General features: G+C 39.1%; 1 protein-coding gene across 3 annotated transcripts; it reads right to left on the bottom strand.

The window, feature by feature from the left end:
- Nucleotides 1–1,128: 1,128 nt before the first annotated feature.
- Nucleotides 1,129–27,810, bottom strand: cacnb3a (calcium channel, voltage-dependent, beta 3a). Of its 3 annotated transcripts, none has more exons than XM_085393580.1 (15): nt 27,507–27,807; nt 26,556–26,648; nt 13,014–13,133; nt 11,844–11,934; nt 11,094–11,216; nt 10,844–10,959; nt 10,679–10,758; nt 10,562–10,581; nt 9,913–9,990; nt 8,776–8,834; nt 8,561–8,661; nt 7,870–8,021; nt 7,695–7,790; nt 6,530–6,700; nt 1,129–3,103 (listed from the first exon to the last, which is right to left on the bottom strand). In XM_085393580.1, the coding sequence occupies exons 2-15, from the start codon at nt 26,600–26,602 to the stop codon at nt 2,690–2,692; spliced, it is 1,668 nt and encodes a 555-aa protein (XP_085249706.1). In that variant the 5' UTR covers nt 26,603–26,648; nt 27,507–27,807; the 3' UTR covers nt 1,129–2,689. The 3 variants fall into 3 exon arrangements, with proteins under 3 accessions (XP_085249706.1, XP_085249705.1, XP_085249707.1); XM_085393581.1 differs by lacking the exon at nt 11,844–11,934 and adding an exon at nt 6,262–6,307 and having other exon boundaries at nt 2,966–3,103; nt 27,507–27,810; XM_085393579.1 differs by lacking the exon at nt 11,844–11,934.
- Between the last annotated feature and the right edge of the window lie 38 nt (nt 27,811–27,848).

Genomic DNA, 27,848 nt, shown 5'->3' with positions numbered 1-27,848 from the left:
CGAATTGGAATTATTCTGTATGCTTCAAACCACTCCAGCACAGTACCTTTAATACATATTGCATGCTCATGCAAACCAATGCATGTCATTGGTATCAGATGCTCATAGATGATTCCACTGTCAGCAGCCATAAGAACATCATTCATAACCTTCACAGTATTTTTGTACAGTGATGAATTTTGAATCCTGACTGAAACTCTGTTAATCCAGTTGGAGATCCACTTAATTCTTATGGCAGACAGTCCTTTCCTGCTACACATAAATGCTCATAGGTATTGGTCAGTAAATGACAATGAAAGACAAATGAGTTACACCATTAAAAGTACATAAAATGTCATGTTTATTTAGTTTAATTCATATTTTACTTAACATTGTAAATCTATTTTCAAATAGAAAGCATTCTATACAGCATCAGGCAGGAAATGTCTCACTTTTTCATTTGCTGTCTCTTTTGATAAATAGAGGGAAGAGGCGTGTCAGGTCACGCTAGCACGCTGTGGTAGTCTGGTGGATATATGGTTATATTTAGTGCAGTTATTGCATTACAAAGCAACCATCCCAAAAAAAAAGTAGTGCAATTTTTTTTCTCTATTCACACAAAAGAGGAAGTCCAGATGGTCTAAGGCGTTTAAAGTTTTTCAATGTTAGGCTTTGCATTGCATACAGAATAAGACAGAGGAAACTGAAGTATAACTCTTGTAAAAATTGTGCTTCATAAATCGAAAAACCTTCAACTGTTTTATCAGTTGCTAAATTGGTCCGCATTGAAAAACATACTCTGCCAAAATATAACGAAAGGAGCTAATTGTTGAACTAAGACATGCAGGGCTTAGATAATCCACTCATTAGATCACAAATTAACAAAATCAAAGGCCTGATCTGGGACGGTTTTTTTTGTTTTGTTTTGTTTTTTTCCCCCAGTGAGTGACTTTACTGTGGAAGAATGTCCTCAGTGTTAAAGGTGTGTGAAGAAATAAACAGATCTTTTTAGTAATCGTGTTGTTGGTGGTGCGAGGAGTGAGTAGCCCCAAAGACAAGACTATCACTACAAGACGACGAGGAGAGTCAGAATCGATGCATTACTAAAATACTTCAAAAGAAACAATCAGATTTCATGCAACACTTGCATAGATTTTTTTCTTAATTTTTTTTTCAATCATGCTGATTTTTTTTTCTCTTTAAAATATACAGAACACTAGATAGAGATACCTGTGACACATGGAAGCAGTAAACCAGGGTTTCCTATCAGCCGGCCGTGACAACAATCCACCCTGTGTAAGGAACAGAGTTGGGCCGCCGCTTATCAGCATCGCGTCCACCTCGTCGTCGGCTCACGGACTAGAAATGGCGCAGGAACAGAATGACGTGTCACGAGTGCTACAAGTCCTCGGGGAGCACGACACGGTCGTTACATGGAGCTGAGCGCGATGAGTGTTGTAGGACATACACCTGAGGATCCGCCTTTGTAAAAACCAGCTGTCTTATTGTATTTATTCTTATTGTATTCTAATTTTTGCGTCATAACTTTTGCACTGTCCACTTCCTGCTGTGACAAAACAAATTTCCCACGTGTGGGACTAATAAAGGTTATCTTATCTTATCTTATCTTATCTTAAAACTGCAGTACGCAAACAATGTTCGACACACAAAAAATATCCGAGGAGAGTGAGGTGGATGTAAGGGGAGTGAGATCAGTTTAGAAACTGTGGATGCTACAATCAATAACGTGCTACAATCGAATTTACGGGGCGATAGGTTGTGCGACCAAGTGGTGCTGGAGGTGCAAAAGGCATGCAAGCTTACATTCTCTGAAGCCTGGATTTGAAGAGGAGCTGCAGCTGTGCAGCATGTGCTTGAAATATGTGTATGAGTGGATGTAAACAAGCGTGTGTTTTTTTTGTTTTTGTTTGTTTTTTTGGCAAGGAATTCATCCTTTAAAAGATTTAAAACATTCCCTTTCATGGTTGTGTTTACATTCTCTGTGCCCATTCAAAGATTTTTTTTTCTTAAGAGAGTGATTGTGCAACAGCAAAGACGAGCGATGCCCAGAACGTACTGCACTGTAGGTGACGCTGACGCTGTACTGCAGCTTCATATCGATGACGTTTTAACTGTTTAGAGACTGTACAATGTCTCTCCAAAAATTTCCGTTCACCGAACACATGGATGGCAACAAACAAGTCCATATAAACAAAATCAAACAAATAAAGTAGCAGTGCCCATTCAGTATATACATTGGAATCAAATGCATTACTATTTCCCATAACTGATTCAGCGGTAGACATTCCTACGTTAGTTTATCCATAAAGGTCATTCACTTCCTGTTCTGACGTTAATGTGCAAATAGTCTTAAAATTATACATGCAATAGTAAAGATCGTTAAAAGTCTTAGGAATTTTAAGGCCAGTATATGAGACATCCTACAATAGAGAAACCTTAGGCAAAGCAGCTAAAGTTTGAGTTTGCGTACAGCTGGTAGCCTGAAACTTTTCCCTTTCAGAGGTGAGTAGGCCCCCTGGAAGATTGTGATTGGTCGATAAACTGGGCATCTGTTTGTGTTTGTTTCCAATTGGCACTAAAGTTTGGCGAATCTGGGAACAAATTTCATCTCTATGTTGCTAGTTTGGGCCTGTGCGGTGGGTGGAGGGCTTGGGGGGGGGGAGCTGGAGGCTGGAAGGGGCCCCTTGTCTCAGTAGGTGTCTCGGGGCCAGGGGCGGCTGCGCTGGCGGTTCCTCTGGTTGTGACCTTGCTGAGCTTCGCGCTGGAGCAGCCTGTCTTGTGACTCGTGCCCGTTGGCACTGTGGGCACCGCCCGTATGGCCGCGGTGAGAGGGGTACATGTCCCTATATGTGCGAGCGTGGCAGGGAGAGGCGTATTCATCCTCCTCATCTTCCTCCTCCTCTTCTTCCTCTTCCTCCTCTTCATCCTCCTCGCCCCCCCTGTGACAGGGGCTCCCCCTCCGGCCACGAGAAAGCGAGTCGCTGGCTTCGTCAGATGGCATAAGACTGTCCTGCTCCAGGGGGGAGTGGGCCTCCTCGCCGGCCTCCTCTTCCTCATCACCCTCCAAGCCTGCTGTCTCACAAGGCTGCGGCTGGTTCTTGTTCTGGATGATTCAAGTGGTCATGCAGGAAAAAAATACAAATAAAGGCAGAGTCACATCAAAGCTTGGACTCAGGATATCATCTCGAAGGAAAAACACAAAATAAGGCAAACACTACATCAATAAGGACTTTGAAGGAATTGTGGGAGTCTGTCTGAAAGGAAAATTCTGGTTTCTTTCTCATTATTTCCCACTGAAGTAACTATTTTGAGCCTACAGAAGACATTGAGCTCTCCAAGTCTCTGATCACAGTGTGATCAGATCAATGCCCAACCGTCGTTCTAAGTGGTCAGTTTTTATGTTTATTTTTAGTAGATTTAAATTAAGACTTTAAAATGATTCATACAAAATTGTTTCTTTTCTTTTCCATGAACAGCATAAAGTTAGCATTACCCTCAGAGACCAATAGAATATGGCAGACTCAAATCATTCCTCACATACCCACGTGTGCCTTTAAAAAAGCTTCTTACTGAACACAAAGTGACACCTACTGTAGGAGTTTAGGTACAGTTTAGACCACAGTCTTTGTTCTGTTTAAACAGGTGTCGAGTATTAAACGAGTATAAAGGGCAAAGGTGTCACTTTTATTTTTGCTGAAGAGCCGTGCCCAGTTTTACTTGATCTTGGTTAGTAAAACTACTGAATAATGACCAATGAAACAATGTATCATCTTTGTATCTTTGTGTTAGTGTTTGAAAAGGTTCAATCTTCACTAACAATCCCTTACAATCAGATAGGAAAAAGCCTCAGCTGTCTTAAGAAAAAGAAGTGCAATTTCATCACATTCAGATGGTCATTGCAAAAAAACCCAACAAAAACAAAACAAAAGAACTTAAGTGAAATATATATGTGATATCTTTGTCAGTAAAACTGCTGCAAAACTGATGACGATTCAGACCTCTTGCTCACATAAAAAGTTATAATGCGATCACTCTTAACACCGCAATACTTCCTGATACAAAATACAGAGAAAAGTCACAAAAATAATGCCGTGCATGTCTGCAGTTTTTACAATTTGAAAAGCTACCTAGTAGGCCACATTGGACCATTTGGCGGGCCACTTACAATTCCTTGTACATATCTTGGACACTCCTGCAATTCAATGCTACTTTTATGATTCTTTATATGGCCTGAGGACTGTGGGCTCTGTAATCTCTCTTCTACATCGGAATTGCATTAACAGTAAGTAAGAGTAAGACAACAACACAAACTATTGATATCAATTGATAAAAGATGTAAGTACATCCTCTACTGCTTGTGGTGCTATATTTTCTTATGTAACTCCAGCCCCACACCACCCTGAATTGGATAAATGGTAAAGAAAATGGATGAATGGATGGATATTCCAATGTAAAGTAAGCTACCGTAACCCAAAAGCTTAATTCCGTGACACAGAGCTGCAGAACTACAGTTGTGGTCAGAAGTTTGCATTGCACTTATAATCGACATGAATGTCATGGTAATATAGGGCTTTCATTTCTGCTAATGCTAATGATTTCTTTGAACTGTTATTTTTCCACAGTGGAATAATTGTACAGCATACATCTTTAATGAAAAAAATGAATGGGTGCACAAATTTTAATTTATCCAGTTTTTCCTGTAATCCACACAGGCTCAAATATATACATATTACACATATTTGGTTAAATGTTCCTTAGCAAGATTCACCTCGACCTCATGCTTTTGATTGTCATCAACAACCTTCTGCCATAATTCTTGCCTGGACATTTGACCACTCTTCCTGGCAGAATTGGAAGAGTTCATAAATTTTTTTGGTTTTCTGGCACAGACCCGACTTTTAAACATATTCCACAAGGTTTCAAAATGTATTCCAGACGCTTAATGTTAGCTTTATCCAGTCCAAAACCATTTTTGATGTGTGTTTGTGATCGTTGTCCTGTTTGATCACCCAATTATCTTCATGTTTCAACTGTCCAGCTGTGTGTTGATCTGAGGTAAAGGTGAAGAATTTGCATGTAGTCTTCTTCTTCATTTTTCCATCCACTTTGTGTAATGCACCAGTACCGCTGACAAGAAAACAGCCCCAGAACATGATGCTGCCAGTGTATGTATATGTTTGAGCCTGTATATATACTTCTGTCCCTGTGTGAATTAGAGAAAATTCAAAATAAATTCAAACTTGTGCACCTACTTGGCACTGCTCGAATTATTAAAATGTTTGCTGTGCAACGATTCCACCCTGGAGAAAGAAGCCAAAATGACCATGACATTCATGCTCATGATGAGTGTATGTAAACCTCTGACCACAACTGTAGGTAACATTAAAAAAAGCCTATATAATGACCAAAAAACTCCTATTTTTACTAAAATTGCAAGCAATAGCAAATGTGATGTATAACCTCAGAGATATTGTGGCATTTTCTAAAATATCAAGGTATAGAAAACTGGGATTACTTGTTCTTTAATCAACCTGCAGTCAGTGTCATAAACCGCAGGTAAGTAAACTGCAGAAATAACACAGAGCTGAGCGACATAAAAGGGTGATAGTGTTCATAAGTGGCATGCAGAAGTGCAGCAGTGTTGTTATCTTCAAAGTCCTTTGTTTTGTCGGTGTGTGTATAGATTAATACAACAGACACTGAACAAAAAAATGCATGTGAAACGGCTGAATGGATGTTCAGGAAGTTCCTCTTGGAGGTAAAAAGTTATTTTGCCGATGCTGTGGACTCATTTTTTGTGTGTAAATTTGCATTTAGTTCAGGTGAAAGCATCGTTTAAGCACCCATCACTCGCTTTAATTAGCATCATTCAGGTAGCTTCATGTGCCACAGTGAGCGGGGACAGCATTCACAAAGCATGCTTGGAAACTGAACACAATAGGGAAAGTTAGATTTAACAAAACCAATATATTTCAATTGTAGTATTAAAATGGAGACAGAGCTTAGCTACTTTGTGAATAAAGCTTGTGGAGCAGTGATTCACCTGAAACCATCCAAGTAAAGGAAAAGAGGCAGGATGCAGTAAATTAAAGACAAACAACAGCAGAAAAACAAAAACACACCAGGTCTAATCTTTTCTGAGAGTTGAATGAATAAAATGCTTTTCATTCACTGTCTCAGCCGCAGGGTCGTGTTCGGGTGTCGGAGGTGCGCAAGAGAGGTGCAAATATATATACATATTATATAAACCCTACTACTCACCCCAGTTTGTACGCGATCATTCAATTAATTCCTGTGTTTCAGAAAACTGCAAAGATGTTAAGCATGGATGAGTGAGAGGACAGACAAGACAACTGGAGACAATTAAACAAAACACAGGAGTGAAGCCTGAGATGGGAAGAGCTGGCAAAGACAGTGACAACATACAATGTGTTCAAAAAACAAGGCTCGTTGTCAAAAGTCTTACATTATTTTAAAAGCGTATTTTTACGCTCTCCTGATTTATGTACACACTCAGAGACAAACTTACCTGTAGGCTAGAGATGGCAGAAGGCGGGGTCATGAGGCTCTGCTCCAATAGTGGATTAAGAGGGGTGTTTCCTGGGAGGTGAGTGGCACGCCAGTAAACCTCCAAGTATTCAGCCAAATGCTCACAAGCATCTTCCAACTGGTTCTCATCCAAAATGACATCAAACATATCCTACGAATGTACAACATGAAAAATTAAGACTGTAACTCAGTGGCATTCTGTTAGGACAAGCAGTGCTTGCATTATTAAATCTAGAAATAAAGTAAAATACATTGAAACATTCCAAACTATAGCGATCTCTCTCCTTTCATCTCAGACAGTGCTGTCATAAAGCACCTTGCCTGTCAATTAATGCGCACCCAGTCTGTACATTACTGCCATCTTGTGTTAGGTAGTTGGCTATTGTCGCTGAAAGCTGTGCTTATTTCATGACATAGCAAAGTGTAGTCGTCTCCTTCTCTGAGGGGGTATCTGTTTCCTGCTAACAATAACTGCTGCTAGGCAAGCTGAGAGGCCAGCAGTTTTTTTTCTGGTGGTTTGCGCATGGGCACTGCGGATAAACCTCTGGTCTTTGATGGTAATCTAAGGGGAGAGCAGAGTGCGAGGCAAGCTGCCGCTGGTCTGCTTTCACTGCTTCAAGATCAGTTATGACCTGCGCTTTGTGTGGAAACACAGCTAGCATTAGCAAATGAACGGGCTTCAGTGATAGCATTATAGCTTCAGAGGAGTTTTCTCTTGCTAATCACCTTGGCCAACTTCTGAGATGTAGAGGAGATGGCACGTGAAAACATTTTTAATAACTTCAATACATTAGAAAGGAAAGCAATGACAAGGCAGCTCTGACCATGCCTGGTCTAATAAAACAGGCAAGTTGAACAGGCGCAAGCTCAGGAGCACTTTGAGATTAGCATCAATGAGAATGTCTGAGTGCAACAAGCTTAACCAGCTGTTTTGCTAAAACTACACCTTTATTTTTCATTCGTATTTTAATCCCCCTGTAGATACTAACAGTTAACCATGCCACACACTGCTTAAGCCTTTAATTCAGATGATTTTTTTGATATTAAATATTTTAATATACTTTTTGAAAAATCAAAAAAATAATTTTACATGATCATGTAAAATGTCCAAACTGTATGGACTTATTACAAACTGTAGCACTCACAGGGGGGCACTGAGAGAGTTTGTCTGCAGCCATCATCTGCACATTCAGGTGCTTGCTCTGAGACTTCCCCCTGGATTTGATCAGCCTCTGGAGCACCTGAGAAAAAGAAACAGATGGTGTAAGAAACCAAGAAAGATAAGACTGCCTTAATCTAATGTTCATGAGCAAGGTGTACCTTTGGTGAGGAAACTTTAACATAGACAATGATGGGTGCAAGGGAGGTTTTGGCGAGCTGTGCGGGATGGTTGATGGTGTCTGCGTCCAGAACAACCAGTTGCAGGGTTTTGGCGAGTTCAAATATCCTTTCAATCTCACTCTGAACCTCAGCTGCACAGACAAGATACATTACATTATCAAAGTTGATTCCCTTCCCTAAATGTAAAATAGAGGTGGCCAACCTCAAAATACAACAATTTTGGTTTGTCATTAAGTGTGAACTGGATAAGATCTTCACCACTGACTCTGAATGCACTCCATTGTGCATGCTACTTGGAGTAGCAAACGTCAAAATCAAGGGGAAGTTTGGAAAGCAGCTCTATGCACTGTTAACATTCTGTGCAAGGAAATGTGTACTTTTGAACTGGATCACGGACACGGCCCCATCTAAGACTCAATGGCACCGGATGATACTGGAATGTGTGTCACTGTGGATTCTCTATTTATTTATTTGTATTCTTGAGCCGGGTTGTTTGTTTTGTCTGTTTTGTTTTATTCTGTTATGTTGGTTTTGTTTTGTTTAATGATGGTGTCAGTGTAAAGTTTAAAACTCAATAAATACATGGAAGAAAAAAAAAGTTGCTTCCCTTCAAAAAAAGAAAGAAAAAAGAAACTTGTGGAACTTTCATACTGGCATCAGCATAGCTTACCTAAGCTCGAGCGAGTGTTGGATCTCTCCATTATGGGTCTTTTGTTAAGGACAGATCTCTTGGCTAAGGACAGGTCGGCAGTTACACGGGTGATTGAAATTCTGTGGACAAGTTGCAAAATGCAGGTAAATATACACTGAAACTCTTTCACTGAAATAAAGGCCTGGCTTTCACCAACTACTTGATTTATTATATAATCTCCCCATTTTACTGACCTTCCCTCAAATCTGTGTTTCAGGAAGTCAAAGAGAGCTTTCTGCATCATATCTGTCACCTTTGGGAACATAAGAAAAACAATTAATTACAAACACATTATAATTAAAAGGCTAAGACATCCTGCTTCCTCTTATTGTTTTTCAAATGTATGCTGCTAGAGTTGTTCATGTTAGTACTAAACATGGTCAAATCAAATAAACCAAAATGTTATGCTTCAGACTGCTCTTAACATTTGACTCTGGACATTTTTTTCTATTCTTGGCTTGGTACGATATCAGTGAAAGTGGATCCACCCCTCCACCTGCTAATCAGCCAATCAGAAGAATGCTATTTTGAAGGGAGGATGGCAGGAGGTAAAACAGCTTCTTTCAGGGAGTGGATAAAATGTACTTAGCACCAAGGCCCAGTTTAACATAAATAAAGATTATTTTAAGATCTGAATCCTGCAAAGTGGTTTTAGTGAAGTCAAAGATTTATAAGTAACTAAAAAGTAAAATTCTGAAAATTACCAAAACAGTTCAAATAAATAAACAAAACATAAAATGTTTGGGTTACTACAGTAAAGCGTACTAGGTACACTTGTTAGACTGTTCGCTAAATGTCTAATTAGCCAATCACATGGCAGAAACCCAAAAAGTCCACTTGAGTCAAAGTACAGTTACTTCATAAAAGACAAAAGCTTGAGTACAGGAGTCATGAAAACAATTACTTGTGCAAACGGATGAAACTGTCTACTGAAAAATAACTTATGAGTAAAAAAGAGACATAAACATGCAACTGTATCAATAGTCCAGCTTTGATGAAATTCTTGATCCTAATTTCCTAAAAGTAGTAAGTAGTGTTAATTACAGACTGCATAATCGTCCAAATTTCCAAAAACTGTAATGGCTGTCAAATGGCCCTTAACAAAGTATAAATTCAGGGTCTGAGGACTTTCATAAATGCAAAATCACAGTGTCATTTTCTCATTATGTGTGTAGACTAAATAGCAAAAAAGTCATCATTTAATATTTGAATATTTTCCAATAACTTTCAAAGGACAAATTCACATGAGCTAATAACGAACGCAGCAGTGCAAATAGTGCAGAGGAAAGCAGACGTTCTGTCTGCTGGAGGTGAAATGGGGAGAAGCTGACCTCATAGCCCTTCAGCGATGGTCCCACGAGAACCACCGGCCTCATAGAGGGCACCACATCATAGGGAGGGACATGTTCCTACCAGAAATAGAGGAGGACAGGAAAGGGGATAAAGAACAGCGAAAACAGGGGTGAGAAATGATGGGAGTTGGGTTTGGTTGTTGTTTTTTACCCTCATATTCAATCAAACAATGACCGAAAAACCAGTATTAAGACCTGAAGTTATTTAAATGCATTTTGGTTTTATAATATTACATAACAATAATTACTGGTATTAGTTAATCAACTAACCTGACAATGAGACAGGTGACAGAAAAGGGATTGGTTAGTTGTAAAATATTTAAAGGTTTTGCTAAAATCACTCATTTTAAGATCAGGTGCTTCCAGTGTACTACTGCAGTGATTATTTTAATATTAACTCCATAAAAAAACAATTAAGCAACCTCCTATACTCACAATCTGTTACACCAAGCCTGCTTGTAGTTTCTAATTGTATAACCTATTTTTTTTTATTTTCCATGGCCTCTCTTACTTTAGGGAATTCAGTATTATCTTCTACAAACTCTGTGTTGTTTAGAGTGAAAAATTAAAAAAAAAGCAGCATGAATTATAAGCAAATTCTACATCATCATAAAGTACCAGAACCTACCTGTTTTTGCTTCTGTTTAGCTTGTGAAAACAAGAAAATAGCAATCAGTGACAGAAACTGATAAAAGACAGCAGAAGCTGCTTTTTGTTTCAGGACCAGAAGGTTTGCTGTACTTACATTCACCTGCAGATGGCGGCGTCGTCCTCCAGCTCCCTGTCACCATGTCTCCTAAACTTGAGGAGTTACCTCCTGTTTTCCTGCAGAAGCAGCAGCAAAGACACATTGAATTACCGAAGCTGTTTTGTGGAAATAGATCACCTGAGATGAAATGAAATAGCCGACCTCTGTTTCTGCTCCTGTTTCAGTCGCATTGCCTCCAGTCGTAGAGGGCTGGGGATGAAGGTGATGTCTGCTCCTTCTTTTACTAGCCGGCCGATCCACCAGTCATTATTGTACTTCTGTTAAATTCAGTTCAAAAGTAGCACTGGTTTACATACAGCATGTGTCTTGTTTTAATATAATGAAAGGGCATATTATTATCATTATTATTAGTAGTAGTAGTACTAGTATTATTCAAAACAGATAATCTCACTTCTTTGATGTGCAGGAAGTCTTTGGCATCGAAGTTGACTGCAGCTCCTTGGACTGGACAGTCCTCATCCAGAGCTCCACAGTAACTCACATTCGTCTTTACTGCAAACGCTACAGGTTTGGACTGTGGTGTCAACAAATAAGAACATGAAGAAGACTTGTCAGTGATCCAAATGCTCTGCAAACATGTGAGACTCGAGGACAAGAACAGAGTGCAATAGATCAACTCCTTGTTACTTGAAAACAGACTTCCTTTGATTGAATCTGTTAGGTCTATAGTATAAACCTATTTGCTGGAACGTTAAGGACAATCTGCTACACAGCAAAAAGCAAGACTCAAGGCACCAAAGTTCTCTGGTTACTCATGCATGAGGGAGACCTGGCTGGAGCCAAGCGTCGTTCCACCACTTGACCTCTGTCAGACTCTCAGCCAGGCTCCCCATAGCACTCCTTTTATTGTAGTTACATGAATATGCATAGGGTCATTAACATATAGCATCTTACATAGGTATACATGTGAACAAAGAATACTGTGTGTGTGTGTGTGTGTGTGTGTGTGTGTGTGTGTGTGTGTGTGTGTGTGTGTGTGTGTGTGTGTGTTACTGCTGATCAAAGGGTCATATAACATGAAGGCAAACATCCTTGGTCAGGAAGAGGGTAGACCCCCCCCCCCCCCCGGTGAGGAAGTCCAGCAGTTCATCTAAACAGAAAAGCACTTAGACTAGAACAGACGTAGCTACGTTAATCCTACCATAAAACAATTAAGACAAGATGCGACCTCTTCCCATGCTCCCAGGATGTAGGTGTGCATTCTAGTGGAATACACACCAAGCCTCTGTAGCCTGTTAAAGATCACACAACTTATCACTACACAATTGATTATACACCTCTAAGAATATATGGTTAAATGTTTCCTAATACAAATGACAATAATAAAATCTAAACCCAACAGAATCAGCAACCAATCACACAGCACAAAAGATGGTGACCAGACTAGCAGATTATCAAAGGATGTGACCGGGTGGTAATATGCCAAATATGTGGCTCAAATAGGAACGCACCAATACAACATTTACATTGGATAATGGTCAGATCCTAACTCAGAAATCAGTGACAGTGATTGTGCACATGATGTCACATGATGTCACCTTTCATATTGTTCTGTTTACTTCACCGCACAACAGCAGCAGCTAGCAGAAGCACTAACAGCAAAGCGTTAGCAGTTTAGATGCCTCCTTTACCAACAACCCGTCTTTCTAATAACAATTTTTTTAAAGTTATGTCAACACCCTGCTTGTTTGCTCACTTATTATATTCAGTCAGAAAAGTATCAGGTAGAAGCTGGTGCAAAAACTTGTTGGAAAGCTTTTAATATGGTTACAGTAGCATAATGTGTCATAGTCAACTCAAATAATATTATTTTGCTCCAACTGTCCTCTGAAAAGTAAACTAGCACAACTGTAAAAGACAAAGGTACTTAGACTAGTGCAAATACATTTGACAAATCCATTAGTTATCTTGGGCCTGTTGTTGCTTATTTTTTACCAATTAATATCAACTCATTAAAAATATACTCTTGGTTACAGAGTTAGGAAAGATATGTTTAAAATTAATAGTGATGCTTCCATAGACATAACAAATGACTTCCTGCCTCTTTCTCATAGTGATGAACAAAGTTTGATAATTTAACGCTAATTTAGCGGTATCAAACAGCACAAACGATGAAAAATGATTAGATTTTCAGATTTCTTTGTAAAAGCACCGACATTAACATCTCCTTTGCTGACTTTTACCTACAACCTAGACTCTTCTACTTCAAAATTCAACTGGAGAGATAGAGCCAAATGTTTCTTAGATATTTTCGTTCATAAACAGTCTAAACACAGCAATGTGTAGCTACGATAATGACTGTATGGTGTACCTTAGCTCTGTCGAGCTGCTGTTGTGCCTGGCGCTCGGCTTCACGCCGATACGCCTCGCGGTCCTCCTCTGCTGACAGGTCTGAATCAGATGGTCTACTGGTGTACGAATCAGCTGACCCCTGTCGGGAAAGAGTGACATGATATTAGTGGCACAGTGTTTAATAACTCAGTGAGTCACATGAAGATCATCCAGTCATGTTAACATTACTTAGGCTGTATTACTGTTTGTTTTTTCTTTCATCTGCTTCTCCCTTTTAGCGTTTGTTTGAGTGCAGGTGTGCATGCAAATATGTGCCTGTACTCATGAACACATTCATGTGTGTGCATCTACAAAACAATGCGTTGCTCTCCCACACCAGCCATCTTCTGAGAGGCCAAATATAGCACAAAGGAGGCAAGAGCTTCCTCTTCTCTCCTGCTTGGCCCCAATCCAGTCCATCATCCCCCACAGTGCAGCATATATACATCATTTATTCCCCTGTTTATTCTCCAAGGACATCTCCTCATTAGCAAAATATATGCTGGTTATCATTTTTCATTGTAGGACACATACCAAGGATGGCTAGCATGTCATGCTGAGGGCGAGGGATAAAGCAAACAAAGAGCTATTTTACACAATAAGTAAAATAGTGAAAATAGCTTCATAGGTCCTTCTTTTATTCACAAAAAACTCTAATTTTCTTAAAATAGCTGCAACCATTAGTCAATTAATTAATTAGTCAATCAACTAAAAATGAACAGGGAAATATTTAGGTAAACATTTTAATCAGATCCCAGTACCTCAAGTGTGACGTTTTCTGGTTTTTCTTGATCTCATGTGGGAGTAAAGTTAATATTATGGTTCTGAACTGTTAATGGAAAAAAAGGCTTTTCAAAATAGCCCCACAGATTCAATCAATAGTAATAATAACAATTGCAGTTTGTATACAATGTACAAATGGACTTCCACAGTAATAGTTTGGTTACTGCGTGTCCCTGTGAGCGTGTGAGTTCTCCTATATTTGGCTTCTCTTAAGGAACTCAGTCCTGAATCTGTCAGCAAAAAGAAAACCAAGTCAGAGGAGACAAAATACAAAGGGGGTTCTGGCAGGAGAGAAAGAAAAATCTGTGGTGGTGGTCATGAAAACGCTCAGGTAAACCTCTCTAAATGACATGATCAGCCATATTGTTGTAAATAAAACAAAATGTTGAGAAACTAAAAAACAGCAGAAATACAGTTCACTTTGGTTTTCCTCTCCTCCAGAGTGCAGCGATTCAGTCCCGATCATCCATCTTGCCCACATATACAAACAGATCCTCTGGAGGACCAATTAGCAACAGCAAAACAAAAAGAAGTACAGGCACATAATATAGACACACACACATACACAAAGTGTCCAGACATACCCCCCCCCTCCACAAAACAAAACAAAACAAACAAACAAACAAAAAAAGAACCAGCCAGCACCTTTGCTTTCTCTGCACTTCAAAACGCATGCATGCAATCCAAAATAAATCATCATCTACAGTACCACTGCAAGCGAACACCTCTGCCCGTTTCTTTTTTTGGTGTGGTGGTGTCTGTTAGATAACTAGATCTGATTTCTAGCACTCAGAAGCTCTGCAAGGCAACACTGCACCAGTGCCAGAGAGCAGCACCGTCAGAAAAAAGGAGGGTGAGAAAGAACGGGTAGAAACAGACAGCGAGAGAGAGAGAGAGAGAGGGGGGGGGGGGGGGGGGGGAAGGGGGGGTGAATACTGTTGACAAGACATACTGAAAAGAGGATGTTTACGAGTGAGTGATGGAGATGCGAGAGGTTTTATGCAACGATAAAGACAGGCTATCTAACGGGAAAGATGAGATTAGGACAGAGTAAAATGCTGTGAAGGACTGGAATGAGACCTACATATCTTTCCTTACTGCAGATACACGAAAAGATGGGAAACAGAGGGAGGTGGAGGTGGTGGTGGTGGAGGGAGACAGACGCACACAGATACCGGAGAGAATTGCATACCTGGCTGATTAGCAGGACGGCGCTAGAGTCTGATAAAGACATGAATGTGAATTTTCTCACTCTAACAACGACCCCTGTCTTCACTGGGAATGCTCACAAACACACACAGACATAAAAGCGGAATAAATATGGTGGTGGGCGCAGAGGAAAGGTGTTATGTCAGAGTGCCTTTTAATGATGTTAGAACACAGAGAGCTTTTCGTTAATAACGTTTAGACAGGGGAGCATGCACCTGTGCTGCACACTCACTAACTTACCAACTGTTAAATTCTCCAAAGAGCAGCTTTACCACCAACGTCTTTTAGGTGAAGCTTGGCTGCATTGCAGAGTGTAACAATATAAGAACATCCTTATTGTGTTTTCTAAGGATGTCTTGTTTTTTGTTTCTGTTTTTTTGCTGCTAATGTCCCTGTCTGCAGACTAAATTTAACTCTGTTCCTTCCTACTCTGCTTCTGTGATTATTCTTCACACACTGCAACACTGATGGCCCCAACTCCACAGGGAGGGGCCAACAGGGAAGTGTGTCATCTAACTAGTCGAGTCCTCAGAGGGCCAAGTCATCCTACAGGCTAGGGACCGAACAACAGAGGATTTCCACACTAATTTGATTAGGCGGATTTCACTTATACTGTTCTGTTCTTTCCCCCCCTCCTTCTGATAAGACATGTAGAGATGTCTTTACTACTGGCTCAAGACTAATGAATTTCTTAGCCATGGTAGAGTAACTTTACAGAAGCACAACCCCATTAACAACAAGGAACAACTGATTATTGATTTATGATGTTGATAAATCTTATTAGAAGAAAAATGTGGCTTTTGAGCTGCTAAATACGAGAAGGTGGCATAAACTCAGTTAATCTGATATTAGACATCATGTGTACATGTGTTGTGGTAACAAAGCAGAAGCTTTCTTTGGATTAAATTACATGTGGGTTCGTCCCTATGATGTGAGTCTTTAATATTATGTGTAGTAATTTGAGCTGCCATTAATACAAAAATTGGGTGTATATTTTACGCAAGTACCTCCAAAAATCAGATGTAAAGTTATTGACTGTATTAACCCTATTAAAATTTTATATTTTACCCTTTTTCACCTTCATTGACATAATTTATCACTTGTTTACTTGTTCTCCCAAATTTGATTTCAATGTGAAAATCCAGTCGCTTCATGAAGTTTAAGGTTTACAGGCAGCAAAACCTTGGGAAACTCACATGACCTTACCATTGAAAACAAAGACCAGTAAACACAAGCTCCAGCTGAGACTGATGTGAAGGTCTTTAGTTTTGAAGTGACTCTGTAATTAGTATTGGACAAACTGAAAGTTTGATCTCATTAAATGTATAATAGTGTCTCGTCATCCTCTTAAAGTCTGGGAAAAATCCATCCAATAGCTGTTGAGTAAATCCTGGCAATCAGCAGGCTGGCATCCATCCCTGCTGCCATGTGGCTAACACAGCAAAAAACAATGGATACCTGCCCTCTGTTTTGCTGACAATAGTATTTCACAGTATGCCATAGTGGTATTATTACTGCACAAGTGGGCTTTTACACGTTGGCTCATACTTCTGTCAGGAGTGTATACAATACTTAAAAAAAATTTAATTCCATTATTATTTAAAAAATTAAGCAAAAATAAAGCGAAACCACACAAAAAATTTAAAATTATCTCATTTTGCCTCTGTTAACAAAAATGACATTGTGCCTGTTATGTTTTAAAAAAGAATCTGTTGGTCTTGACTAACACGATATCTTTGCCTCACCTGAAAAACTACAAAAAGCAGACACAACCTCTATTTTGATCACAACTCATTTTGAAGCTTCTCTGGTCTCTTTTCTTTATCCTCCATCTGTCCTTCCTGTTCTTGAATATAGTGACAGCTGTTAACAGACTGTTGTGCTACTGTGTAAACTGCTGTTCTTCAGTGTTCATATCATGCATAAAATGATGCCCTGCACATATTTAAAGTGATGTTAAGTGAACAGAATTTGTTAATCAATACTTTAGATATTCTCTAAACATCTCATGTGATGGCAGTTGGTCCTGAAAGCTGTCATGCACGCACATACATAACTTTCCTCCTTAAAAAGAAACTGTGCAATTTAAGAATGTCTGTGTGTTTTTGCGTTTTTTGCAAGGCCACTATTAAACATAAAATCTCAAGTGAGCCCTAGGACCAGGGCTAATGCAAACCGAAGAAGCTGCTAAATAATCAAATTAAAACTTAATTTCAATGTCAAGATCAAGTCGTACATGGTGCCAAACATGTTTTTTAGAACTGTGTCACATTGTAACTCCAGTGTTTTCCCCAGGCTGAGATTTACAGTTTAACAGTTCTCCCTAAACGCCTCACTTGTTAACTCTGACATCATTAGCCATTTCAGGGCTCCAAATGCTCCTTCTGTTCCCAAAAGCAAACAAACACTGAGGCACCAATGAGGCTTAAGAATGGTCCAAATTCTTTCAGCTCTAATAAAATGATGAGTGTAGCTGTTTCAGGTGTTACTGTAAAGTTTAACTTGACAAAAACAGGACGTATGAGTTTAATCTAGCTAGCTGGAATCTAAAGATGATACAGCGTGTTCTGACTGAAGGACTGGGCAATAAAGTGATAAAGATAGTTAATGCGAAATAGGTTTTCCGTGATATGAGACATAATTAAAGTCTATAGAACGTCTGTGTTTTGAAGGACAACACAAAAGGCCAATGATAATGAGAATAGTACTGTGCCAAATCAATCAGGTGGCTGGAACAGAGTTGGAGCCACATCAGGTTAGACTGAGGAGTCTAGGAGGCGTGGGCTACCACAGCTGTATACACCAGCACAACAACAGAAAATCAAGCAGTGCCATCCCTGCACAGCTGACAATTTACCTGCACAATGCAAGACTTTACAAGACTCTTTCTCCCGTAACATGCCTTATGACAAAAACGAAGAGACACAGATGTATCACAAATGCAAGCGCCTGTGTTATGGTAACACCTGATGTCAGTAAGTACAGTCAAAAACACAGAACTTTAGCAGCTGATTAATGTAACTGACCCTTGTTACTAACTCCCTGGCCATAAACACACTGAGTGTAGAGAGTGTCACACTTCTCTACTGCATCAGATTTCATCCGATCCGTGTATGAATCTCGCTGCCCACCTCACTGCGACTGTACTGCACTCCCTGGGCTGTAATTTTTTTTCCATTTATTTTTTGCTTTGGAGCATAAGCCAACCACAGTTGAGTGAATATGAGTTTTTTAAATGTTCTCCTTTGTTTACATTTTAGCGTTTCTTACATTTATACTAAGGATATTTAAACAGAATGCTTTGTTTGTTTTTTGTCTTATTTATGTTTTTGTTTCCAAACAATTTAAACCAGTTCGAATCTATACAAATTAAGAGGTTTTATTTAATAGTTTTAGCAGATTTAGATTTCATTTTGAATGAATCTCTATGTATTTATTTGGAATTGACAAATAAAATGTAGTTTTTCATTTAGATTTTATTTTTAAGTAACACTTTAAGCTTTTAACTCGTCAGATTAAAGATATAATATTCTACAGCAGTGGCCCCCATGGACCGGTTTATGTCTGACAAAATTTTCATGGACCAGCCTTTAAGGTGTTGCGGATAAATACAACAAAATAAAAACCAGTACTGGTACCCCCCAAAAAAGAAGATTTATTCATAACACACGGGAAAAGACCCATGGAAACCATGTTAAAGATAAAAACGATAAAAGAAAATAACGGTAAAAACCGATAAAAACCCTGAAAACCATAAATTTCACACCCAAACCTCAACTTTTTTTTTGGGATATTAAGAAAGTAAAAAAATATCACACTGCTTTAGACGTAAACAAAAACCTTAAACTAAACACCAGTCACATTTAGAGGGTAATTTTGGTTGGACTCTTTGTATAATGATATCCTACTTCGTCGCTAGCTACAGAGCTATGGTTAGGCCAATATAAACACATTAGCAAAGGAAGCTGTGGGATGACGGTTAAATGCTCTCAACAGAAGTACATATTGAGGGTCTTGAATTGAAAGAGAAAAATACCATCATATGGCAGGTAGAGCAGGGCGATATGACCAAAAATATTTATCACGATATACATTTGAAAATCTGCGATAACGATATAACTGACGATATAATTGACACTAGACAAAATACTTTACAACTCCTTAATTCATTAGTGCAAAAAAAAAACAAACATCAACGTATTTTCACTTAAACAAGCAGCTTTTTTGAAGTGCATTAAAATTATATAGCTTAGCAAAGTCGTACTGAAACATTTGACAGATTTTCGAGCGACCGTGTACCACATAAAATCGTTTCGAGGTCAGTAAACACAACCAGAATTCATACATAAGGCACACGGGATTATAAGGGGCACTGTCGATTTTCAGAAAAATCAAAGGATTGATTTTAAGTGTGCCGTATTTTCCAAAAAACACGGTAATAACGACGGCCCACTAGCATGCGCTACCAAAAATAGTGCTTTGTTGTGTATCTGACGGATGAAAGCTAAACCAGTTCCACACCACTGAAGTTGCAGCATTTTTACAAACCAATTCTGGTTCATCCGTTTCATTTAACGATCCACTTTCGCTCTTCTCATTCTGCGTCGCTGCCATGTGCGTATGTAAACAAAGGCACTACGCATGCGCGTTTTACCCATATTCTATCGCGATATTTCATTTTCCTATCGTTGCCCAACGTGAACGGTATGATATAGCCCAGCCCTAATGGCAGGTATAAGACACAGAAAACAGACAAAACTTTAACCAAGACGATGCCTAAAAGGAGCCTTCTGAGGCTGAAAAGGTCATGATTCTACGTTTCGTGTCTACATTGAGTTTAACAGAAAATCCAAAAATCCAAATGATTTTCAAAGTGTATAGATCAAATACATACAGAGAAATAAAATGCAGGGACAGCATGCTAATGCAAATTTCTATGGTTTTATTAAACCATAGGTAGCAGATTATCCAGAGCAGCAGCAAAATACATTATTCAGCATGCTGAAAACCCTTTCCCTCTTTGCAAATATTCTGAGCAAAAACTCCAGCAATCAGGATATCCAGCAACCAAATATCTAATTTCAAAAAGTGTTCGATTAGCTGTGCGGTCGTAATTCAACGTCAGCGAGTTCCACGAGCTACAGAGCTCTCTGAAACACACTGCAATAAATCAGTCTGTGGTTACATCAATATGGAAGGCAAGATCAGGCATACTGCATGTCAAACTGCAAAACTCAGAAGAGGTGTGAAGAGCAGCTGAGGCAATCATAAAGTCAAACAGGTGAACGAATGAGCGAAACAACGAGCATGAAAGAGGAAGACAAAGCAAAAGAGAGACAGGTGAAGCGGCTACAACATGATCCTTTAGAGATGTTAGGAAATCAATAGAAGAAGAAGAATCTAACTGTATTATAAGTCTTTGTACTTACTCAGTTGATGTGGTGATGGTGATGCTGCCAGTCCCTCCCTCTCTATAAACTACATGCTGCGTGCAGACAGACCGCACTATGTCCCATCACCTTACCTCACTACAACCTGCACTGGAGCAGACACCGGCAACACCTTTTTCTATTCTTACCTCATCACATCACAACACAACAACGAGTGCAGCTTTTGCGTCACCTGATCAAACCGCCTCTTTAAATTTACATCACATTCTTACTCATTTCCATTACAGTCCAATTCATCGGAGGAGAAACTGAAGAAACTGCTGTTATTATCATGCACTCCCTGAAGATTTCTCCTCTGGTCTCAAAGCCTCGCGTCCTACATATAACACATACATCCATACTGCTTATTGTATCCTGCTGCAGAAATGAGTCATACTCCACTGCTCCTACATAGACACCCCACCCCTATCACAGACAAGAAACTATCTGCTCTGTTTGTGAATTTTACTCCTTCTGCATAAAACACTTTGTCATATCAGCAATGGGAGCAGGAGGAGGCGGGGTGCCTGTTGTGCGTGCAGGGAGAAGGTAATGATTGAAAAGAAACCAAAAAGGTGCTCGTGTGAACACTGAACCCACACATCACATCGCCCGAGGCCTTCAAAATGAGAGTCATGAATATTTTAAACCGTGCAATATTCTCTGGAAATCTGGAGATTGTCATTAAGCCTCGCGATCTGGATAACTAATGTCCCCTTCTGAAGAAGATGTCTGCTCAGCCCTTTCCCCCCCCTTCATCTTCTTCTTTTTCTCACGCCTCTCAGTTACACTGTTCCTCATTCGATCGTGGCTTAAGAGTTGAGAGTTCGCCTTGTAATCGGAAGGTTGCCGGTTCGAGCCCCGGCTTGGACAGTCTTGGTCGTTGTGTCCTTGGGCAAGACACTTCACCCGTTGCCTACTGGTGGTGGTCAGAGGGCCCGGTGGCGCCAGTGTCCGGCAGCCTCACCTCTGTCAGTGCGCCCCAGGGTGGCTGTGGCTACAATGTAGCTTGCCATCACCAGTGTGTGAATCTGTGTGTGAATGGGTGGATGACTGGTTGTGTAAAGCGCTTTGGGGTCCTTAGGGACTAGAAAAGCGCTATACAAATACAGGCCATTTACCATTTACCATTCCTGTTCTGTAAATGAAATCGAGGTATTTTATTTATTTATTTTACAGACCTTTATGCTTGCAGATTATTCACACCTATAAGAAAGGAACATGATGCCTTTACCCCTTAAAACCCTCTAAGTAAATGTAATGTGGAGATTAATGAAGAAGTGGATAATGAACTGCTTCGCTACTTTACCAAATTTTTGCTGCTTCTAGTCTCTCAAATTAAGAAGATGCTGCTTATTTGTATCATAAAAGATAGTAAACGAGCTGTGGGTGAAGGCGAAGCTGTCGATTCACTGGTAACAAAAGTTTGTACAGTCATCTACATCTGTGGGCTGTGGGTAGTGACCAAAAGAACAAGACTGTGGATATAAGGGTGTCTGGTGTCATCTGGTCTATAAAACACTCACAAAACAGTGCAGAAAACCCTAAAGTGATGGAAGTTGCTATAACGTAATACAACACAAAGGGTTTAAAATGCTAAAATTTGGCACCTTTGATTAAAACTAACTCAATCGGTTAAGGATACTACTGCTTATTATTAGTGTAATAGCTTCAGCTTTACTTTGAGAGATTATCTGACCAACTGACTTTTCAAGGTTATTTTTGTTAAATGTTTTCTCAAAGTGCACGGAGTCAGAGTAAAAATTGATCAGCCAGGAATCAGAATAGTCTGATTTTCAATGTTCTGAGTCTCACATATGACACAAACATTTTTGTCTATGCACAGTGGTGTGAGCAAATAATCACTTGCACACTCACAGTCACAGTAAACTGTGGCGGAACCGCCACAAAAACATTTCTACACTGAAATCACCTTCACCCAGCTGAGCATGGACATTTAAAGAAGCTAACAAAGGGGAAAGTAGCTGAAGCTTAAGCTACCCAGAGCTCAGATCCAGGCGCAAAAACAAACAAACAACAACAAAAATGCAGCAACTGTGTGAAAATGTAACACAATGTGTGAAAAATGTTTTTAATACATCTGTTCTAAAAGTGCAGCAGCCTCGGTATGAGCAGTCACAGGATCAAAGCAGTAATGAGGAAAATTATAGAGACAAGCAAAATGATGTAATGAAAACAATGTAAGCGCCTGACAATTGCTTTGTTAAAGAAATATGTTGCACCTTCTTTCGTTTGGTAAAGTAAAATATGTCAGATAAAGGTGAATGTATATCGTCTTATCTTCAGTTAATTATTTATGCCTCTTTCCAAGAAGCAAAGGTCTTTATTTTCAATTAGTTAACTTAGTGTACTGGGGGTAGGCGGAAATTTGTAAAGTTTAATAATATATTTTGTTATTAAAATTACATTTTGAACTGATTTTTTTTTTGTAAAGGCTGTCAATTATAGTTTTCAAAAGAAAATTGTAATTGACAAAATCATAAAGAGACAAGTAACTTTAATCTTCATCAGGACAGAAAAACCTAAAGTAAAAAGTTGCCATTCAAATCTAATAAAATAAACTGTTAAAAACTTAATAAACAATAATGTTTAAAGAGCCTTTTTATCTATTTGTTTAATTTACCTCAGTTTACCTGACTTTTTCCAGGCCTGCTACGTTTCCCTTGTAAAGGTCCCTTGTAGGTGGAGTTAATCAGTGTAAGTGGGAGCACCTGGCTGGTCTCCCTGAAACATTTACAACATTTGCTTCTTATTTGGTCTGCTTTAGCCCTGTTAGCTTGGAGTTTATACTAAACAACACCTTCCACTCATCATTCAAACACTCATCCCACTGCTGACACACTGATAATACTGACTAACACACCTCATATTGCCAAGTATGGTGCCGATCTGTTTTAATTAATACAGTTGTGCACTTTTGAAACTGTCCTCCTATTTGTCACAACTTATGAGTTGGACCACGACAATGGATGTGGTAAGCTGGCAAAATAAGTACACTTTCTTACATCTTTACTAACAAGTTTTAGATAAGCTGCAACACTAGTGAAACTGCTGTGTACCTCTATCTCTGCTGCATGAGTGCAAAGGCATGGCTGGCTCATACGTTTCCTGTTTTAGCTGCTGTTTGGCTCTATTGAGACCATCTTTCAAAATTCACACTCAAATTTTTATTCAGGATTTTTTCTGTCTTTGCAATATTTCTGATAAGGGTGCGTTGGTTGTTGGTTGTGATGGTTTATTTTTATTCTTTAGGGAGGGGACGTCGGGAATGGCAGTTAAATTGAAATATAATCTACAAACAACCATCACTGATAATAAATATATCTATGGGTGTATTAGGCAAAGTACACTAAGGTGAATTATTGTGAAGCGCAAGAACTTGCCTTTGGTATTTTAAGTGTGCTGCTACTGATATATTTATGTTCACAGTAAATAAGATTATGAGCACATGGCTTTTACTGTTAACAGAGTATTTCTACTTCTCCTAAAATAATAACTCAGAATACTTGCTCCACTCCTGTCCCAGATAAGGAAAGTTGGGAGAAGTAGCAGATGATAAACTGTAAATCCTCGTATTTCAAAAATGGGAAGTGGTTACCTAAAGTCCCAATAAAGCCCCAATTCCAAAAATGGTGGAATGCCATGTAAATGTATACAAAAACAGAATACAATGATTTGCAACTCTCATAAATCCTTATTCACGATTGAAGATAGAAAACGGAAATATTTTAAGTAAAATCATTAGCTCCTTTTGAATTTAATTGCAGCAACATGTCTTAAAAACATTGGAGTGGAGGCAGCAAAATGTTAAAAAAGTAAATGGTACTAAAAGAAATGGCTGGAGAAACATTTTGTATCAGGTTTAACCACAAATACATCAGTAATATGACTGGGTATAAAAAGTATGTTAGAGAGGCAGAGTTTCACCAATATGCAAAAAAAAAAAAAAGTGAAACATGTTCTTCAATGTAAAATTTCCAAGACTTTGAGTATATCATAATCTATAATATCAAAAGTAACAGATTTTTGGAGAAATCTCTGTGTGCAAGGGACATCGCTGAAAATCAATACTGAGACCCTGTGATATTCAGTCCTGAACACTTCCAGAAATCGCTGTTTGAACACAGTTCTCTATACTATCTACAAATACAAGTTAAAGTGTGATCATACAGAGATGCAAAAATGGCTTAAAAAGGACTGAAACACAGTGGAAAACTGTTTGGCTGTAATAAATCAAAATTTGAATTTAATTTATTATTTGTGTTTGCTTTGTTTGTTTTTAAATCATATGCTATCATCCAGAATTTTTTATTTTTTTTTAAAGACTCAGCAAGACGATGCTTAAAGCATTTAGCACATCATGAACCAAAGAATACAATAACGATAAACCAGTATGGTTGAGCAGCTAGGATCCTCTATCAGACAAAAATGGGTCAACACTTCCCTCCCAAAGGTCCAACAACTGGACTTCTCCGTTCCAAGATCTTTACAGACAGTTAAAAGAAGAGGGGATGCTGTGGTAAACATGGCCCTGTCCCAACTTTGACAGGTCTCGCTGTCACCAATTTCAAAGCGAGCTAGTGTTTTTGTTTGTTTTTTTTTTGTTTTTTTTTCTCAAAATGCTACATTTTCTCAGTTTTACACATTTGATTTGTTTCGTTACACTTCGTTTATTGTAAATAAATGTGGGTTTTATGAGTTTTGCAAATGATTGCATTCTGTGTCATTTATATTGCAGATAGCATCCCAACATTTCTGGAATTGGGTTTTTTGTTTCTGTTAATGCATCTTAAAACCAAATTCCAAAACGGCACATGACAACTAACTTGAAAATACATGGGAGGAGCTGACACATGGTCCATGTGATTCCAACCCTCAATGTTCCACAAAACCGAACAACAGAGCACCTTAACGATATTCAACTTTGCTGTAAGAAGCTTTTTAATTTGATTTCAAAAGAGGGTGCTCCACCTTTTTTTTTTTTTTTTTTTGCAAAAACACTTTTCTATGATTAACTCCAGCACATTGCAGATACAAGCTAAACATCTGGTTTTCTCATATCTGCCAAATTTGATAGTTTTGCTGAGTGGCAACGATCTCAAGTGATCTATTACGCTAAATAACCCAATACATCACAATGACTTCATATTTCAGATGATTTGTTCACAAACTGTAACAAGTTTATTTTTCTAAAGTAAAATATTAAAATTTAAAGTAGTAAGTAAAACAAATTTCATGTCATCAGTATACATATATATTCATGTCAGTACATCGTATTGACACGCAAAGACACATTTTTTTTTTTAAATTTATTTATTTTTTAACTAATTTCTCGGTTTCTGGAACACCATCTATCAGATTAACACAGTTTAAAATAATTCATGTTCCAGTTCAGCTGTTCAATATATACCCTTTCAACTTAAAGTCAATATGATCATCTGAGAAAATCTTTCCCACCCCTTGCCCATTTCTACAATCCATTCAAAATAGCTATGCAGCAACATCACATGGAGAATCCTTTTGTTTCCAATTACAGATACCTTTTTTTCTTAAATAACACTAAAACTCCATCGGAGTCTTCCACACTTGTCTGACCTGAAAACATTAATTAAAAAAATACTGTGCTGTGTTGGGATTTTGGTTGAACCTTTTTCTTTTTTCTTTTCTTTTGTCAAGCACTTTGCTACCCTCTACTGGGCAAAGCAACCTCTGCAACTGAGGGAAAAGCGCTGTGGATGAAGATGCAGAGCAGAAACTGTCACACTGATACGAACAAAATAAGTAGAGAATCATGCAGGTATTTTAACACCCCCATCCCCACCTCCACCAACAGCAAGAACAGCCTATACCTAAAAAAAAAAAAAAAAAAAAAATGCAAGAGTTGCGTTACTGCCAACCAGACACTTCAGAGACATTGGCTCTGATGACAAATTTCAAGCACCTTATAGCTTTATTCCAACATTTAGAGCACACCATGACCTATATTTTCCACAGAACCTACACCTTTTTCCACCCACTAACAATCAGTGTGCAATAATGGGCCTGCAGTGAGACAATCCAGGCACAAAAGGAGCTTTTACCTGTCGTTTGATGAAGCTGGACGTAGTGTCGGAGGATGTGCTGCCATCTGAGCGTTTGAAGCGGCTCTTGCGCTTAGGCAACTTCCGGGGCAGCTGTGAGGAAGAAAGAGATGCACACGGGTGAAGAGATAAAAAGGGGAATGGGTAGATGGATGGCGATAGATAACGGGATGCAACAACTCTCTAGCAGTAATACTGGCAGCAAGGCTGACTATAATTATTTCAGTGCTTTAGTTACTAATTATTTTGTAGATTTGTATTATTCATACAAAAAATAAATCTACTGCTGGCTTTTAAGGACTGCAAAAGACAAAATGTATGGTCATTAAGTGCAAAATAGCTGCTTTGCACCAAAGCAAGCAGTAACTCTGCCAGAATCACACATATTTCAGGGCTGCCTTTATTCGGCTTCACATGGTGGTTTGATTAATGCAGAGAGCCCCATCAAACTGAGGAGAAAGCCTTTCAGATTCAGGCTACAGGTGAGTCCAGAGTCACGGCCTGCACATTTGCACCAATATCCTGCATGAAAGTCCCATAATGTTACTGGTGTGTGCTGGTTTCCCTGCACTGGAGTGGATGAAGCGTAGCACGGAGGGTAAAAATGCACTGAAATAAATAATAAAGCATCAATGCAAAGGCCTGATCTGCGAGTTGAGATCAAAACAGCAAATGCATCGACACCCAAGGAGGTGTTAAACTGTGTATCTGTGTTTAATAGCCATAATATGAGGATACATGACCGTTCACCGGCTCAAGCATCAATCTGCAGTTTCTGAAAAGGCGGAGGTGAAAAAAAGGGAAAACGGAAAAAAGTAGCTCGCTGCCAAAACGCGACGCCTCAGATTGAACAACAAGTAGCATCTGACACACTAATTACCCATTTTCCTCTTTTCTCGGTGAAGACAGAGTTAGATGCGAGAGAAATGGGAGTAAAGTGAGCGGATTTACCTGGAAATAGTGCGACTGGGAGCCGGTTTCCACGGCAGACAGAGGGTCTACGGGCGATTTGGACATTTTGACTTGCACCATATATTGAGAGCGCAGGGAGGCGGGATGCACATAGACATGGGTTACTGGAGGAAACAAGAGGCATCAGATACAGTGAAGAGAGCGAAGAAGCGGGAGGGGGGGAAACGGACACTAATATCCAAACTCAGCTGACGGGAAGGCTAGCTCATACTCCCGAATAAAAACAAAAAAGTCTGTGGCGGAGAAACGTAAAGGGAGTGGGGGAAAATACAGAAGCTAAAATAAACCGTTAACGCTGAAGCATCAGCGCACGAGCGAACC

Source organism: Rhamphochromis longiceps, linkage group LG20 (genome assembly GCF_057381845.1).
Source record: "Rhamphochromis longiceps isolate RC_006_pf linkage group LG20, R_longiceps_female_GT1.1, whole genome shotgun sequence".
In the NCBI taxonomy this organism is placed as follows: Eukaryota; Metazoa; Chordata; class Actinopteri; order Cichliformes; family Cichlidae; genus Rhamphochromis; species Rhamphochromis longiceps.
The sequence above is the reverse complement of the archived record's forward strand: the minus strand, read 5'-3'. Positions and strand labels throughout refer to the sequence as shown.